Source organism: Callithrix jacchus, chromosome 2 (assembly GCF_049354715.1).
Source record: "Callithrix jacchus isolate 240 chromosome 2, calJac240_pri, whole genome shotgun sequence".
NCBI classification, from domain to species: Eukaryota; Metazoa; Chordata; class Mammalia; order Primates; family Cebidae; genus Callithrix; species Callithrix jacchus.
In genome coordinates, this window is record NC_133503.1 from 166,576,988 (window position 1) to 166,595,859 (window position 18,872).

Sequence of the window (18,872 nt, forward strand, 5' to 3'; positions counted from 1 at the left end):
AGTGGCACAATCACGGCTCACTGCAGCCTAGACCTCCCGGGCTCAAGTGATTGAGCTTCCATCTCAACCTCCTGAGTAGCTGGGACTACAGTCATGTGCCACCACACCCAGCTAATTTTTGTATTTTTTGTAGAGACTGTGGTCCAGGCAGGTCTTGAACTCCTGAGCTCATGCAATCCATGCTTTTCAGCCTCCCAAAGTGCTGGCTTACAGATATGAGCCACTGCACCCAGCGAGCTGCATATTTATTCCTGTGTATTATACAGTGGATTAGGAATTATAATTGAAGGATTATAATTAGGAATTATAAATGAAGCAAACCTCAAACACAGGAAGACCAGAGGTCTACTTAGTCTTATCAAAATTGCATTGTAGCCTCAGTTTAGCTCAGTTGGGCATTAGGATAAGCTGATCAGTTCCCTTAATCTACTTGTCTAGCAGAAGAAAGAATAAACCATCTCTAGTGGGAGATAACATCACTTGGAGCCTTTTATAAAGTGCACAATGCCTGACAGTCAGAAATTTCTAGTCATATAAAAAGACATGACTGTATGACTGAAAACCCAAAGGTAAAAAAACAATCCATAGAAACACACTTACAGGTAATTCAGCTAGAGGAAAAAGATATTACAACAATCATGATTATTAGTTCAAGAAAAAAATAGATGAAATAATGGAGAATTTCACTTATATAATTGGATATGTGAAAAGAAATGGAAATTCTAGTACTGAAAATATATCTGGAATTCAGAGCACAATGAAATTAAATATTCAGTGTGAACAAGAAGATAGTAAACGGAAAGAGAAGTCAATCAAAATATCCAGGGGTAAAACAAAAATAATCTTAATTCACACACAGTAAAGCACAGAGAGAAAAAAGAAATTGAAGAGCACAAAAGGGATAAAACATAATTGTAGTCTTTGGAGAGAAAAAATTGGCAGAAGCAAAGATCCAAAGAGACAGTGGCCAAAACTGTTTCTAAAACTGATAAAGCTTCATGTTACAAAGCTCAGAAAACAGCTAAGATAAATAATACATAGGGAGGAACTGAGCCCTCTTGCTAACAATCAGCACCTTGTGAATGGAACTTCTTGTAGATCCTGAAGCGCCAATCAGTCATTGAGGTGAATGCAGGCTTGGCCAACACCAGGACTGAAATCTTAGGAGACCTTTAGCTGTAACCATGTAGCCAAGCCTCTCCTCGATTCTTAAGTCACTGCAACTTTAATAAATATCATTTGTTGTAAAAAAAAAAAAAAGACACATAAAAAAGGCTAAACAAAATCCTCAATTAAAAGGAAAATGACCTAAGACAAAGAAATGCACGAAGGAATGAAGAGCACCAGTAAATGTAAATAAATGGCTAGATTTAAAATAATCATGATGGTTAAATGCAATTATTAATCTCTTATATTTTATATTATACTTAGAATTAAAATCTATGTCCACAGTAATGCCATAGGCAAGATGGGAAGGTTGTTAATAAATACAGTAGTTCTGAAGTAGCCGGTAATCCCAGCTACTCTGGAGGCTGAGGTAGGAGGATTACTTGAGCCCAGGAGTTCAAGATTGCAGTAAGCGCTGATCACGCCACTACACCTTAGCCTGTGCAATAGAGTAAGATCCCATCTCTTAAGTTTTAAAGTAATGAGTTACTTTTTGCAAGGTTGCTGAATACAAGCAACAACACACAAAAATAACTTGGATTTTCTTTATACAAGCAACAAAAGGAAATGAAGTTCATTAAATAGAATTAAATAATTTTCAAAGACAGGCAAAACTAATCATAATGTCAGAAGTCAAGATGGTTATCCTGGGATAGAGACTGATTGTGACTGCTGTCTACATCATACCACCCTGAACATACCCAATCTTTGTGACTACAAAGGTGTAATAGAGCTTTGAGGATGCCAATAATGTTTTCTTTATCAAGTGCTAGTTACATGAGTGTGCTTAGTTTGAGCAAATCACTGTTTTAGATACATGTTAAACCTCAGTTTAAATGTTCAAAACTTCAATTTGTACATTAAAAAAAATCACCCAACATATTCCTCCATGATGAGTTAGAACAAATAAGTCCCTCAAGCAGTAAACCCATTAAAGATAGAGAGAAATGGAATGCATTGTAGCTTGTTATAGGAAGGATGCATTTTAAAATAAAGATTGTTTTCTTCTTTGTTTTTTTTTTAAATTAGAGAATTTTAGCACCCTATACTGATTTTCACTACAGACATAGTCCAGATACAGCTGAAGGACAGCTCAAGTAAGTAAAATTGGTTCCTAATAATTTTTAAGAGAATGTATAAAGCTTTTAGGTTTGTGATTGCTTCTACTGCCAGAGAAATGTGAATTTAAATAAATTTTCTATTTTATAGAATTATGTTATATTTATCTCATAATTTATCGTGGTTTAAAAAATTTAAAGTTTTGAGAAACCTCAAAAAAATATATGGTAGACTAAGAAACCAAGGTTGTTGTTTTCGTATTGTATATATTTTAGCATAACTACATTTAAAAAACTAAAAGAAAGAAGTAACAGTGGGTAGTAGAATGAAGAGTTAACTTGCTGAGTCAGCAGAATGATGTAATATGTTGAGTTCTGACATTAAGGTTAATACAGAAATAAACGAGTAGAATAAATATTGTTATCTAGAAATGGGACAGTATAATTTTCAGAGTGTTTTTAGAGAGAAGGGCACATATTCACTAGGTATATGGAGATAATTTAAGGATCAAATAAAGCACTCTGCAACGATTTTGCAAATGACACAATTCCATTAAATATGCTATCTAGTGTTTTTCTGGTAGACTTTATTGCAGGCGTAAACTTATTGTGATACATAGTATAGGTTTTTTAATTCCTCACTACATTTTGGAACATTGCCAGGGGAATGATTTTATTGTTTTTCATTTTTCCCCCAAGTTAAAAATAGTGATTTCATACCTTCAGTCACATCTATCACTGTGAACTCATTATCATACCCTAACATAACACGATCTACTTTGAGCTAAGAGATAAAGTAGATGTGCTCAAAGACTTCTCAGACTTATTCTTGCAAACTTTAGCTATGAATTGGAATTTATAAGGCCCTTTCTTGGCTTCTTTGGAGATACAGATATTCTGGTTTTTTTTTTTTTTTTAAGATGGAGTTTCACTCTTGTCCCAGGCTGGAGTGCAATGGCGCGATCTCGGCTCACCACAACCTCCGCCTCCTGGGTTCAGGCAATTCTCCTGCCTCAGCCTCCTGAGTAGCTGGGATTACAGGCACGCGCCACCATGCCCAGCTAATTTTTTGTATTTTTAGTAGAGATGGGGTTTCACCATGTTGACCAGGATGGTGTCGATCTCTTGACCTCATGATCCACCCGCCTTGGCCTCCCAAAGTGCTGGGATTATAGGCTTGAGCCACCACGCCCGGCAGCTTAGTCTTTTTCTTTGAGCTTTTCAATTCACTTTTCTAGGCTAATTGCTCACTAATATACCTAATTTGATTTTCTGTCATTCCTCTTTATTTCCTCTACTTTTTGTTGCTGTTTTTCCCAGTTCTGTAATTTTCTGTATGCTCACAACCATTAAGAATTTAAGTAAGAAAGAAAAAAAAAGGTGGTACAGGAAAAAAGGGACAATGGGCAGGATAGACATGGCGGTTGGAGTGACATAAATAGACACAAAGTTGCTATTAAGTATTGAAACTGGCCATAAGCCAACCATGAAAAATGCTTAACAGATATAAAAATTCAATTGCTTAATTAATTGTCATAACTATTATTTAGAAAGGAATAATGGATACAGTTGGGTACACAGTTGTCAAGGAAGAAAGGAGCTAGCGATGTTAATATATAGTTATTTCATAACATTTCAGTGCCTATATAGGTTGTTGAACTTGCATGTTGGAAACGTTCAAATAAGTTTAGATCAAGAATTTTGAAGTAAAGAGTGTGTGTGATTAAAATTAAGAGGTTTATGTGTTAATTTTCTTTGCTAAGGGGCAGCCTAGTACCATAGATGCTTATTAATCAGACTTAATAATGCTTAATTAAATCTTATCAAAGAATAGTTTTCAGAGAGAGCAGGAATATAGAACTGAGTAGAAAAGTAGAATTTATTACTAAAATGTTGTAAATTTTAAGTTTAAAGTCAGTTCATAGTTGGCTAATTTGCCTTAGTGTAGATCTGGTCTTTGTGTTTTTTAATGTTTTTTATTTTTATGTGTAAGTGTTTAAACATTAATGATAGCTCTTATTATGATTTAATAGTAGGAAAAAACTCGTTTTAACATTTTATTTCATCGATTCTGCCCCCTGCTTCTCCCTCGCCCCGCAACAGAGAAGACAGAGAAGCACGATTTCTAGCCAGTAAAATGGGAATCATAGCAACATTCCGATCATGGGCAGGTAGGTTACTCTACATTGCTTTGTAACATCCAAGAAGAAAAACTAGACTGCTTTTTTGAATGTGAAATTGTTATTGTAGCATCTAATTTAGATGTTAATCTAGTCTTACTTTATATGCTATTATTAGAACCAATTTCTCCTGGAGCCTTTTTATACTGATTCATCATCAGAAACTTAAAGGAGTATGGCCAGGTGCGGTGGCTTACACATGTAATCCCAGCACTTTCAGAGGTCAAGCCAGGTGGGTCACCTGAGGTCAGGAGTTCGAGACCAGCCTGGCCAACGTGGTGAAACCCTGCCTCTACTAAAAATACAAAAATTAGCCAGGTGTGGCGGCAGGTTCCTCTAATCCCAACTACTCAGGAGGCTGAGGCAGGAGAATAGCTTTAACCCAGGAGGTGGAAGTTGCATTGAGCCGTGATCACGTCACCGTTACTCTAGTCTGGGTGACAAAAAAAAAAAAGAAACATAGAGGGGTGGGAGTCTTCTCCCTTTCTATTGAAGTAAGAAGAGAAGTATCAGCATTGTAAGTTAGAACCTTGAAAGCCTTTGTCTCATGGAAATAACTTCCTAAATATTTATTTTCTGTAGTACTGTTTATAAGTTAAATAAACTTTTGTGTACTTGTAATGTTACTTCTGTAATGTATTTCTAGTTACAAGTAACTGATTGAAAAATGACCTTTTAGAACACATTTTTAATGAGATGCAACAGCCTGTTGTCCATATTAGCACAAAGTACGATCTTTTGAGACTATTTCTTAATCCGGAATTTCTCAAGCTACTATCAAACATCAAAATTTGAGAAATACTATTTTGATACTTGAAGCAAGTTTACCTAGTGTGTTTTAATTTGAATTTTGATCTTGAATCTAAAGAGAACTTATAGACTGTTCATAAATATACATGTGCTTAGCTAGAAGTACAGGGAACTTTGGAGTCCCGTAAGACTTTTTAAAGAATGTTTTCCCTAACATGTCATGAAAAATTTGAAACATACAGAAAAACCGAAAAAACTGTACAGTGAACACCCATATATTTCCACCTAGATTTTACTGTATTTGCTGCATTATATATCTGTCCATGTGTCCATCCCCCTAGGCGTTCATCAGTCCGTTATTCTAATATATCTGAAAGGAAGTTTCAGACAGTAGTCCTCTTCACTCCTGAACAGTGTAGCATGCACACTGTTAACTAGAATTAGATGTTTGTTTATGGTCCTGATTTGTTTGCTTTGGGGAGAGAGATTTGAGGTAAAATTTACATACAGTGAAATGCACACATCATTAGTCTACTGTTAGATGTGTTTTGACAAATGCTTACACCTTTGTCATTCAAATGCTTTTCAATATATAGAACATTATCATCGCCCCAGAAAGTTCTCTTATACTCTTTCCTAGTCAGTTTTTGACTCTGTATCCCCAGGAAGGAACCACTATTATTATTTTGATAGATTAGTTCTGCCTATTCTGAAACTTAATATTGGTGGAATCATACTGATATAAAGGCTTTTATGTAAGTCTTCTTTCACTTGACATAATGATTTTGATACTCATTTATGTTATTGTATCTATCAGTAATATGTTCCCTTTTTGTGCTGGGTAGTATTTAATTCAATGAACATACCAGTTTTTGTTGTTGTTATTGTTGTTTTTAGCCTTCCTCCTGTTAAGGAACATTTGACCTGTTTGTAGTTTTGACTATTCAAAGCTCCTTTATCAAAGATAAAGCTTCTTTGAGCAATACTGTACAAGCTTTTTTTGTAGACCTGAGTTTTCATTTCTCTTGAGTAAATACCTAAATGGAATTGCTGGGTCAGAGAGTGGATGCATGTTTATGTCCATGAGAAACTACCAGACTTTCTCCCAAAATACTTAGACTGTTCTATATTCCCATCATCAGGGTATGTGAGTCCCTGTTGTTCTGTATCCTTGTCAGTATTTGGTGTTGTAGGTCTTTGACTTTAGCTATTCTAGTAGGTATGTTTTGGTTTCTTGTTATTAATATAATTTGCATTTCCCTGATGACTAATGATATTGAGCATTTTGTTTGTGTTTATTGGCTATTCATACATCTTTTGTGACATGGTTTTATTATGTTAAAAATTATTGAACTTAGAACTCTGTAACTTAAAAATTTTGAACCATATTATTTATTTGAAGTCTGTTGCTTGTACTCATCTGTGCATTCAATATATTTTAGAATTGAACTCTTAAATAATAAATGCCAAGCAGATTTTTTCACTTGAAAGTGAGGAGCATAAAAGAGGTAGGACAAACCATTGTCTTATTCTCTTCCATATTCTTACTCCCAGAGAAGTGTTAATCAGGCAGTCAGACTCATGAACTTTTTGGATATGAAACAGATACTGAAGGTGGAATTTAAGTGATGAAATTATTTGTAGTCTCTAATCGATAGAGAAATACAGAGAATGCTTGAAATACATTTTAGTTATGTAATAGCTTTTATGAGAGCCAAATAGTATCATATTATATAGTTTTGCTTAGAAAAATATCATAGGTTTTATATTATACATTGCTATAGAAATTTTTTTTGAAACTCAAGTCAGTGATTTTTTTTTCTTTCTATACTCTTTAGGTATTATTAATTTATGTAAACCTGGAAACTCTGGGATCCAGTCTCTAATAGGAGTACTTTGCATACCAAATATGGAAATAAGGGTAGGTAAAAGTTATTAAGATTGTTTCATTCCTGGACCTTAAATTAATTCCTGGGAATTAATTACATAAAAAAAATTATTTCAGGTGATGCTTTTTCCTCATTAGTTGCTAATGTATGTCAAAATATACGAGTAAATATGTACTACTTAGTTAAACCCTAAATATAGTAGGAATCATTTAAAATATTGCCGTTGTTAGGAATGATGGCTGTATTAAAAATTGAGTTGAGGCCAGGCACGGTGGCTCATGCCTGTAACCCCAGCACTTTGGGAGGCCAAGACAGGTGGATCAGGAGTTTAAGACCAGCTTCCTCAATATGGTAAAACCTCGTCCGTACTAAAAATACAAAAAAATCAGTCAGGCGTGGTGGTGGGCACCTGTAATACCAGCTACTCAGGAGGCTGAGGCAGGAGAATCACTTGAACTCAGGAGGTGGAGGTTACATTGAGCCGAAATTGTGCCATTGCACTCCAGCCTGGGCAACGAGTGAAACTCCACCTCAAAAAAACAAGAAACAAAAAAAAAATTGAGATGAAAATATGAACTTAATTATACTTTATTCATTAAAACAATGTAAACAACACACAAGAGCATTCTCACTGTAAAGGGTTCAAGCACTACAGATTACATTTAACAAAAAGTAAATGCATTTAGTTATGCCTTCTAATTTATGTTTTATTACATGTGGAGAGATTTTATTTTGACAATGGTGGTTTTTATTAAATGGAGTTGTTAATATTTCTGTCTTTATTTATTAGATGTATTTTAAAATTATTTGTAAGAACTTGTATTATACAGTTGAATTTGGAGGAAAAGAGAATTAATTCTTAAAACGATTTTTTTTTTCTTTCTCCTTAAATGTTTTTATTTAATTTTGTTTCTTCCTTTTGCCCTTCCTTATATAAACCAAACCTGGAACTGAAAAATATTATTAGAAAATATTAGCCAGGTGTGCCTTGTTTAAATGTGAAATAAAAAGTATTTAGATAATGGAAATGGAAGGATATATTATAAATGGAAAGATCTGTAAGCAGGTTCAAACTGTTGAGATAATTCAACTTATTACTCTATAGGTGGAAAAAGAACATGTTCTTTGGAGTCTGACCAACTGGGGTTTATCCCTCTCATTTTATTTATTTTTTTATTTTAGCTCCATGACCTTGGGAAATTGCTTTTAAGTCTGTTTCTTCATATGCGCAATTAGTGAAAAATTTAAAGACTAGATTAAATGATCTATGTAGTAGTAAGCATTCAGTAAAAGACTAGATTAAGTGATTTATGTAGTAGTAAGCATTCAGTTATCTCTTCTGTACTATCGGTCTGATACAGTTTTAAAATACGATTTAATCATACATTGGTTAGTAACAGGAATATGTTCTAGGAAACTCACTGTTAGACGATTTCATCCTGTGAACATCCTAGAGTACACTTACACAGACCTAGATGGTATAGCCTACTACACTACACACCTAGGTTATATAGTATAGCCTATTGCTTCTAAGCTACGAACCTGAATAGCATGTACTGAGTACTATGGGCAGTTGTAACACAGTAGAGTTCGTGTATCTAAACTACTATACACAGAAAGGTCCAATAAAAATACAGTAATACTGTATTATATTACAGATTAAAAATGCAACACCTGTATAGGTTACTTACATGCGTGGAGCTTATGGGACGAGTAGTAACTCCGAATGAGTCAGTGCGTGAGAAGTGAGTGAATATTAAGACCTAGAACATGACTTTATACACTACTGTAGACTTTACTGACTTGTGTGTACACTTGGATTACACTTAATTTACTAAAATTTCTTCAAAAATAATTAACTTTAGCTTATTATAACCTTTTTACATTATAACTTTCAAATGTTTTAAACTTTTGGCTGTTTTACAATGATATTTGGCTTAAAACACAAACATGTAGAGGTGTACAAAAAAATTTTGTTTTTATATCCTTATTCTATAAGATTTTTCTGTTTTTAAATTGTTTTAGTTTTTAAACTTTTTTGTTAAAAACAAAAACACAAACACACACATTAGTCTAGGCCTGCATAGGGTCAGTATCACTGTCTTCCACCTCCATACCTTGTCCCGCTGGAAAGTCTCCAGGGGCAATACCATGAATGAAGCTGTCATCCCCTGTGATAGCCATGTCTTCTTATGGAATACCTGTCTGTGGCTGTTTTATAATTAACCTTTTTTTTTTTTAAAGAGGCAAGTTCTTGCTCTGTCACCCATGCTAGAGTGCAGTGGCATGATCATAGCTCATTGCATCCCTAAACTCCTGGGCTCAAGTCATCCTTTTGCCCCAGACTCCTGAGTAGCTAGGACTACAGTAACGTGTCACCACACCCAGCGAATTTTAAAATTTTTTATTGAGATGGGATTTCACCATATTGCTGGTCTTGAAATTCTGGCCTCAAGCAATCCTCCCACCTTGGTTTCCCAAAGTGCTTTTTTTTTTTTAAGTGTAGGAGCACACTCTTAAGATAATGGTAAAAAGTATAGTATAGTAAATTGGTAAACCAGTAACATAGTCACTTTGATCATTATCAAGTAGTATGTAATTGTACATAATTCTATATATAATACTTTAACTGGCAGTGCAGTGGGTTGTTTACTCCAACATCACCACAAACAGTTGAGTAATACTACCCTATGACATTATGACTGCTTCAGTGTCACTAGGCGATAGGAATTTTTCAGCTTCATCATAAGCTTAGGGAACCACCATTGTATATATGGTCCATTATTGACAAAAATGTTGTTAGGTGGCAGGTGTATTAATAGTTCTGTTTTTCATTTTTAAAATTATGTGAATGGAACATTTAAAAATCTTAAAATATTTCATAAAAATGAAGTCTATTTGTTTGCTAATTTAGCGAGGTCTACTTGAAGTGCTTTATGATATCTTTCGTCTTCCTCTACCTGTTGTGACTGAGGAGTTTATAGAAGCACTACTAAGTGTAGGTAAGTATTTAAGTACATTTGCATCTTTTCATATATTGTAATTTTTATTTAATGGAGACAAAGTTCCTAAAAGGAGAATTACTAAATATTGAATATCATTTTCTTTTCTTGCTTCATAATTGTGGCAGGAAATTAATACAAAAATAAAACAGCAAATAAATTCTTAAGACTAAGAAATTTTGGTTTCTTATTTATCAACTTGGCTTTTAGAGCAATTAAATTAATAGGAATGGGCCAACAGAGGAAGAGAGAAAACAGTAAGAAACCTGTGTATTCCTCAGATTATCTCATTCTCACGTTATTTGAGCCAAATGACTTAAAGTCCCGATGTCCCAAAATGAAGATTAGATCTGTGTATAGTTACATAAATAGTTTTTGTCTGTATCTTTTTGAATGTATGGTATTTAACCAGCACTTTTAAAAGTTATTTTCTAGCCTGGCTAGCTGATGGTTCTAAACTTACCTGAAATGTTTTGGTGATACCTAATATTTTCCCTACCTAATTTTAACTATTTTAGATCCAGGGAGGTTCCAGGACAGTTGGAGGCTTTCAGATGGCTTTGTGGCAGCTGAGGCAAAAACTATTCTTCCTCATCGTGCCAGATCCAGGTAGAATATAAAAAAGGTTTCAGTTTATTAGAATTAGAGTTTTAATGTTAGACTGTGTAATCTATAAAACTTTATTCAAAACGTTTCTGTGCTGTTTTTTCCAGGCCAGATCTCATGGATAATTATTTGGCACTGATACTTTCTGCATTTATTCGTAATGGACTTTTAGAGGTAAGACTTATAAACCTTACTTTATTCCATTTTGTTTATTTTCTCTAACAGATCTTTCAGTCCAGGCGCGGTGGCTCATGCCTGTAACCCAACACTTTGGGAAGCCAAGACAGGCGGATCACTTGAGGCCAGGAGTTCAAGACCAGCCTAGCCAACATAGTGAAACCCTATCTTGACTAAAAATAGAAAAATCAGCCAGGCATGGTGGTGCATGCCTATAGTCCCCACTACTCAGGAGGCTGACACATGAGAATCTTTTGAACCTGGGAGGCAGAGATTAATTACACTTAGCTGAGATCTTGCCATTGCACTTGAGCCTAGGCAACAGAGTGAGACTCTGTCTCAAAAAAAAAAAAAATTCTTTTAGAGTAAAAAATATATCTGATGCACAAGTGTATTCAGATGTATTATTTTGCAACAATGATGTTATCTTTTTATTTTCAAAGGGCCTAGTTGAAGTGATAACGAACAGTGATGATCATATCTCAGTTAGAGCTACCATCCTTTTAGGAGAGCTTTTACATATGGTAAGTTTAGCAACTTCTGATTATATGTTTCATGTCTTTGTTTGAATTTATAAAACAGGTCATTTTAATAGTGTTGCTTTGTATTAGCTCAAATAGTACATTTGCATTTTTTATGAATGTTTATCTTTGCATTACAAAAAGCCCTTGGTACTGTATCCTGAGATAGATACATACATGCACACGTGCACACACACACACACACACACACACACATACACGTACATATTTTGATTGTTTTATAAATGGAATAAATATACAACATACAAAATTCTGAAATTTTGATTTTTACACTCACTTTGAAAGTTCATATATTTGTCCTGTAAATCTTAATTGATTTCAGAAAGACTTGCTAAGAAGCAAGAAATTGCAAAACTATGGATACCACTTCAGTCTGCTGAGAATGTACTTGATACACAGTAGTGCTTGAATTTTAGAAGCCTTGTGCAGAAACTTTAAATATAGTCTTGGTTGAACATTATAGTGTTTTCCATAAACTTGTAGTTTGAGGTTCAGAAGATGGTTTTTTGTTTTTGTTTTCACCATGATTTTATGATTACAGTAACTTTTGGAAACTAGGAGATAGGGAAGTTATTTGACAATTCTTTACTCTCAGCAAATCAATCAGTGAGGGAACCCTGATAGTTTGCAAGGTAGGAATTTATATTTTTAGATTACTTACTAGTTAGTAAAATACAAAAGAAAAAGAATCATTTAAAACTGATTAAGGAAGAATTGATTCTGTGGCACATCTTTTGAAATTATGTTGCAGCTTGCTATTTTTAGCAGATAGTTTTTGTTTTTCTTTCTTGATCTCTTTTCCTCCTCCTCACCCTTTTTTCTCCCCTCATAGCAGCTGGGCTATGTGAGTTAGGTAAAGAGCATTAAGCAGAATTTAATTTAACTGTCTTTTTTAAATCAGTGAATTATTTAGCTGCTTGCTCTGTTCTTTTGTTTGTTTTGTTGTTTTGTTTGGTCCATCTGTGAAAGAATTAATATATAGTCAGAGGCTTTCAAGTCTGATTATTTGTCTTTTAATTCTTAAGATATCATTTCCTGTAAGAATACCAATATTCAGAATTATTTGCTTTTATATGAAGGAATCTCTATAAATTTCATTTTTTTTCCGTTCCCCCATACCCAGAACTCCATAATTCTCTTGAAATAAAAACACTGGTTATTTTTAGTATGACAGCGTTAGTTCATTGCTTATTATTCTTACATTTTCTATCTTTCACATTTGGTTGATGTTCTTGTCTTCATTGATAGCTGGTTGGGTGGTGGGGTTTTTGTTTGGAAAGTAGAAATTAATATTTCCTATTTTCAATATTATGGCATACGGGACAAACCTATTTTGAGAAAGTAGTTTTTTTTTTGAGACGGAGTTTCACTCTTGTTACCCAGGCTGGAGTGCAATGGCGCAATCTCGGCTCACCGCAACGTCCGCTTCCTCGGTTCAGGCAATTCTCCTTCCTCAGCCTCCCAAGTAGCTGGGATTACAGGCACGCGCCACCCTGCCCAGCTAATTTTTTGTATCTGTAGTAGAGACGGGGTTTCACCATTTTGACCAGGATGGTCTTGATCTCATGACCTCGTGATCCACCCACCTCGGCCTCCCAAAGTGCTGGGATTACAGGCTTGAGCCACCGCGCCCGGCCGAGAAAGTAGTTTTTAAAACTTAAGCCAACTCATAAATTTAGATATGACATCTAGCATTTTAAATGTATTTTAAACATAAGTTGAGTCCTATAATGTTTTGACATATAATCCCTTCTGGTCATTTAAGAATTAAGTTTAATTTGGGTGCCACTTAAAAACCATAATATTATAATAAAGAATCTTTGAAACTTAATGGTTATATTAATATAATATATCTTTATATTTCATTCTTGTTGGAAGTATTATAGATATGATAAAAATATAAATAAGCATGTATTGGGGAAAATAAGTTAATTTTATGAGTAAAGCTTCAGAATTTGTAATAGTCTTGAATACAGCATTATATGTATAGGTAATCTGTAACATAAAATATTTCTACTGCTGAAAACTAATGTAAAATGTTATGCTTCATTTTAGGCAAACACAATTCTTCCTCATTCACATAGCCATCATTTACACTGTTTGCCAACCCTAATGAATATGGCTGCATCCTTTGATATCCCAAAGGAAAAGAGACTGTAAGTATCAGAGCTTTAGCAGAGCTTTTGTTTGACATATTTAATATTGAATTAGATTACCTTTTCTTCTTTTTTAAAAAAAATAGTATGGATAGATTATGCTGGGAAATTCTTTCAGGGAATTTGCTAAATGGAAATTCAGTAGTTCTAGGGCCGGGTGCGGTGGCTCACGCCTGTAATGCCAGCACTTTGGGAGGCCGAGGTGGGTGGATCACGAGGTCAAGATATTGAGACCATCCTGGCCAACGTAGTGAAACCCCGTCTCTACTAAATACAAAAAAAATTAGCCGGGCATAGTGGCACATGCCTGTAATCCCAGCTACTTGGGAGGCTGAGACAGGAGAATCGTTTGAACCCAGAAGATGGAGGTTGCAGTGAGCCGAGAATGTGCCATTGCACTCCCACCTGGGTAACAAGAGCAAAACTCCGTCTCAAAAAGAAGAGAAAAATCAATAGTTCTAACAATAATAATTTGTGTTTTAGGGTACAAAATACTAATTGTCTAATAAAATCACTTTTTTCCAGCATGTTTGTAGACAGGGACATAGGATATCATATTACTAAAAAATGTTAGCTGAGAGTTTTTTGGACTCCTTTATGTTGTGAGCAGCAGTTCTGGCTCTTTATGTCTATGAACTATTTAAAATTAACAAAGCTTTACAATATTACTATTTTCTTTTATTTGCATGGTTAAAAGTGTCAACATTTAGTAACAAGTACTGGGCCATATAGCAATAAGCTGAACTGTTACTACTAAAGGAGCTATGGCAAACAGAACTTACGAACAAAATTATGGTATTACAACTGTAGCTTTGCTGGAATTCCAGTGCTAATAATAAAATATATGTAAAAGGTAAGGATGGAAGGCCTCATTGGGAAGTGCTAGCAGGAACTTAGTTTGGTTTGGTGAAGATTATATCTAGGCCAAGAATGTCTTTTTTTGTTTGTTTTCTTGTTTTTATTTTGCTATTATGATCAGAAACATTTATATATGTACCATGTTATTTTTTTTTTGGCTTGATGTTCATGAAATGCCATTTTTTAACTCTTCAGAACTATGTATTTTTGTTAAGTTATGATACATTTTTGACAAGTTTAGCTTTAATAATAAATTACACTTAATAATCTCTTAATTTTCATTCTTCCATTGAATATACTGTTTGACAGAACAAATTTGTCATACAAACTGAGGGCATTAGGAGTCATCTCAGTTCTGTCTCTAGGCTTACATCAGTAATAGTAGCTTTTAGCTTTTACATTAGTAGTTTCACGATGGAAAAAATGTACTTTCCCAATATCTGATAGACCTAAACTCAGGGTCGGAGTATGGCCACAAATTCCAGCGCTCATCAGAAATTCAAATACATCTCTAGAATTCCAGTAAGAATAGTCCTCTTAAAATAGTTTTATCTTTAGCTCAGTAAGCTTTCTTTACTGTTAAATACTTGCCACTCAGCACATTGCAATATTGAAAAATTCTACTTACTAGAAATTCTGAAGTTGAGACTTGCTACCAAATTCTTCAAAACTGCACTTTTATGTACCACAAAGAATTAAATATAATTTATAAAAATAAACCATTTACAGTTACAGACCAATGTGGAAAATAGAGACTGTTCAGTTGATACTGGGATCATTGATTATTCATATGGGAGTACAGTGAAATTATTTCAACCTCATACCATAAACACATGTAAGTTTCAGGTGGATTAAGGATTTATATATGAAAAGCAAAGCTTTAAAACTTTGATAGAAAATGTAGAATACTAGGTTTCTGACCTTGTAGGAGTTCCTAAAACCAATAAAAAATATACCCACCACTATAGAAGAAAAGTTTAGTAAGTACATGTTCAGTTGAGTCTAAATAATCAGTATGTCTTTATGTAAATCAGTAGTGTTGTTGATTTTTTTTGTCTTTGTCTCTCCAAATTTGGTGAAATAATTTATCAATAATAATTTCTAGCTTTGAACTTACATAAGCTTTAACAATTTACCAAGGCAATCTCTTAAATTATGCTGGTCTTGTTACTGTATTAATTGAATTGTTTTTCTCATTAGGCGAGCCAGTGCAGCCTTGAACTGCTTAAAACGCTTCCATGAAATGAAGAAACGAGGACCTAAGCCTTACAGTCTTCATTTAGACCACATTATTCAGAAAGCAATTGCAACACACCAGAAACGGGATCAGTATCTCCGAGTTCAGAAAGATATATTTGTTCTTAAGGTACTGACATGAAATCATGATTTTCAACTTAAACACAGTATCTTAATTTCTTAACCACTGGATTTTAATATGCATGTGTTTGAGTTTGCACTTTTCTTCATGCATATGCATATTCAGATGGCTTCTGAGTTTTATAATTTAGAGCTGGGTTTTTATAACTTAAAGTTGAAAAACCTTTATCTATCCTTAAATGGAAAAGCTATTTTTCAGTTTTTCAAATTTGAGCTTAGTTTTCTGATAAAAGGAAGATTACCTTAATTTTTCTTATTACTTTCTGATGATTTTAGGATACAGAGGAAGCTCTCTTAATTAACCTTAGAGATAGCCAAGTCCTTCAACATAAAGAGAATCTTGAATGGAATTGGAATCTTATAGGGACCATTCTTAAGGTATGAAAAGATACTTCATGGTAATGGCTTGTCTTTCATTATTAATGTATTATAATTATCTTATATATTTGAGAATTGATAAATATATATGTAATATCACATATTATGTTTTTCTAGTGGCCAAATGTAAATCTAAGAAACTATAAAGATGAACAGTTACACAGGTATGTAAGAACTATTTTGCATTTAAATGTAAAGAACTTAGATATGGATATTATGCCTAACGCCTGCTAAAATATGTAATAATTTAAAAAAAATACACATACATTTTAATAATTTCTCAATAGGTACATTCATATTTTTTTATATGGTCTTATTTTATAACCAAAAAATATTATCAAATTTTTTTTTCTAGTTATTTACATTCTGCTTTTAGGTTTGGAATAGATGAAGTAGTTGAGATAAACGTTTTTCAAACTGGGGTAATAACTATGTAGTGGGTTTTAGCCTTAACATATGAGGATGACGTAATAAGGGCTTATATTTTTAATATACAGCTTCTGTTCCTGTTTGACTTTGGAGTTATCCATTCTAACTGCTGTTTACATTCTCCTTAATTACACCTTCCATAACCCATGCAAATGTTTGTAGCATGAAGAGCACTTTAAGCTACTATGCTGTTCTTTATTACACCCATACATTTTTACTCCTGAGTTTAGATTGACCAGCTATCAGTACTGATCTCAGAAAGAGGGCCTTAGTATGTTCAAAAAATTGTCATCAACATTATTATTTGATTACATTCTCTATTCATGATATGTAACTTAATATTTATATTATTAAGTTTTAAGAAATAGAGATTACTTATAAATTACACTCAAAAAAGCATAGTACTAACTTGTTATACTCCTTGAGAGCACAGATGATGTCTTACCCAACTTTGTTTTCCCAACTCCTGGATTGGACACCTCTATTGTATTGAATTATAGTGCATGAAATTGAACTGAACTAAATTCAATAGAAGCTTAGAACATAATGTTGAAATAGTATAAATTATGTCTATAAATTCATTGGCCTAAGTTGCAACTTTCATGTTTGACCTTTTGCCTAATTGTGAAAAACCACCAAAATCATAGTGTAGTATCTTACAATTATCTTAACAATAGAACATTATTGAGCCATGGGACAAAGTTCTACATAGAATACAAGAGAAGAAAATTTAAGTTAGGCGACATTCTGTTTATCCAATTTTATATTCTAGCCGTGTTAAATCTGCATTCATCCGGCTAGCATCTTTCTTCTCCTTTATTTCTTCCAACCATTTCACCATAAAATTCTTACTCCGCGGAGATATTTTTTACAATGAAGGTTTTTTGTGTTTTTTTTTTTTTGATGTGAAATGTACTGTATTAGTCTGTTCCCACACTGCTATAAATAACTGCCTGAGACCGAGTAATTTCTATAAACGAAAGACATTTAATTGACTCATAATTTCACATAACTAGGGAAGCCTCAGGAAACTTAAAATTGTGGCAAAAGGGAAAGCAAACATATCCCTCTTCATATGGCAGCAGGAGAGAAGTACAGAGCACAGGGGGAAAAGCTCCTGATAAAACCATCAGATCTTATGAGAACTCACTCACTCTCACTAAAACAGCACGAGGATAACTGCCCCCTTGATTTTATCTTCTCTCGTGAAATCCCTTTCACGACATGTGGGGATTATGGGAACTACAACTGAAGATGAGATTTGGGTGGGGGCACAGCCAAACCGTATTGTGTACCAAACATTTAATATATTTCTTGCCATTTATCCCAATGGTTCAGACCCAAAACATATTCTGAAAGCCTTATTATGCCATAAACAATGGTTAAGATTCTAAAATAATTGCTTTGTTTTTTACCTTTCTGCTACTTGTGTTTTGATTTTAGGTTTGTACGAAGACTACTTTATTTTTACAAACCCAGCAGTAAATTATATGCCAACCTGGATCTGGATTTTGCCAAGGCCAAACAGCTCACGGTTGTAGGTTGCCAGTTTACAGAATTTCTTCTTGAATCTGAAGAGGTGAGCATTCTGAATATTTTCCAGAGCAAATGTTTTTTTATTGAATTTGCTTTCCTTGCCCTCTCTCTGTTTCCACCCTTCTGTTTTGCTTTTATTTCTGAATATGCATAAGCTATATTTAGAAACTTAGTGAATGATCCCAGACCTAGAGTTGAATCCTGACTTAGTCACTAGTTATGAGACTGGGCAAGTTATCTGCCCTCTAGAAGACTTGGTTTACTCTTCTGTGAAATGGAGAATAATGTCATCTCCATGCAGCATTGTGTTGAAGTGGATTAAAAAACAACAAGTACTCACTGATCAATAGTTAATATTGGTAACTTCATCATTATTACTAAATTTTTGTACTTGATTGAGGTTAATTTTTCTAATTGTAGATTTTGAATGCTTTTCTCAGAATATCACAATGTACTTACTTTTAGGATGGGCAAGGATACTTAGAAGATCTAGTAAAGGATGTTGTTCAGTGGCTCAATGCCTCATCTGGAATGAAACCTGAAAGAAGTCTTCAAAATAATGGTTTATTGACCACCCTTAGTCAACACTACTTTTTATTTATTGGAACACTTTCTTGCCACCCTCATGGAGTTAAAATGCTAGAAAAATGCAGTGTATTTCAATGGTGAGCATTCCTAGATTTTGTTGCAATATATACATAAACTTCATTTTTAAATATATTTAAGTAGTCAGATATGGTATGCATTTTAGTCTGTGTGCATATTTG

General features: G+C 33.9%; 1 protein-coding gene across 7 annotated transcripts in view; it reads left to right on the forward strand.

The window, feature by feature from the left end:
• RICTOR (RPTOR independent companion of MTOR complex 2) overlaps nt 1-18,872 on the forward strand; it is a 133,529-nt gene that overhangs the window by 91,618 nt on the left and 23,039 nt on the right. For all 7 annotated transcript variants that reach the window (XR_013532330.1, XM_035291643.3, XM_078365551.1 and 4 more), the window contains 13 exons: nt 2,197-2,264; nt 4,329-4,396; nt 6,994-7,076; nt 9,959-10,046; nt 10,565-10,655; nt 10,760-10,826; nt 11,273-11,353; nt 13,427-13,527; nt 15,586-15,751; nt 16,039-16,140; nt 16,258-16,304; nt 18,013-18,148; nt 18,571-18,770. Coding sequence is in view for 6 of the 7 variants with exons in the window: in XM_035291643.3 (XP_035147534.1) it covers nt 2,197-2,264; nt 4,329-4,396; nt 6,994-7,076; nt 9,959-10,046; nt 10,565-10,655; nt 10,760-10,826; nt 11,273-11,353; nt 13,427-13,527; nt 15,586-15,751; nt 16,039-16,140; nt 16,258-16,304; nt 18,013-18,148; nt 18,571-18,770 (1,298 nt within the window). In the remaining variant the exon portion in view is untranslated. The remainder of the gene's footprint in view (nt 1-2,196; nt 2,265-4,328; nt 4,397-6,993; nt 7,077-9,958; nt 10,047-10,564; nt 10,656-10,759; nt 10,827-11,272; nt 11,354-13,426; nt 13,528-15,585; nt 15,752-16,038; nt 16,141-16,257; nt 16,305-18,012; nt 18,149-18,570; nt 18,771-18,872) is intronic.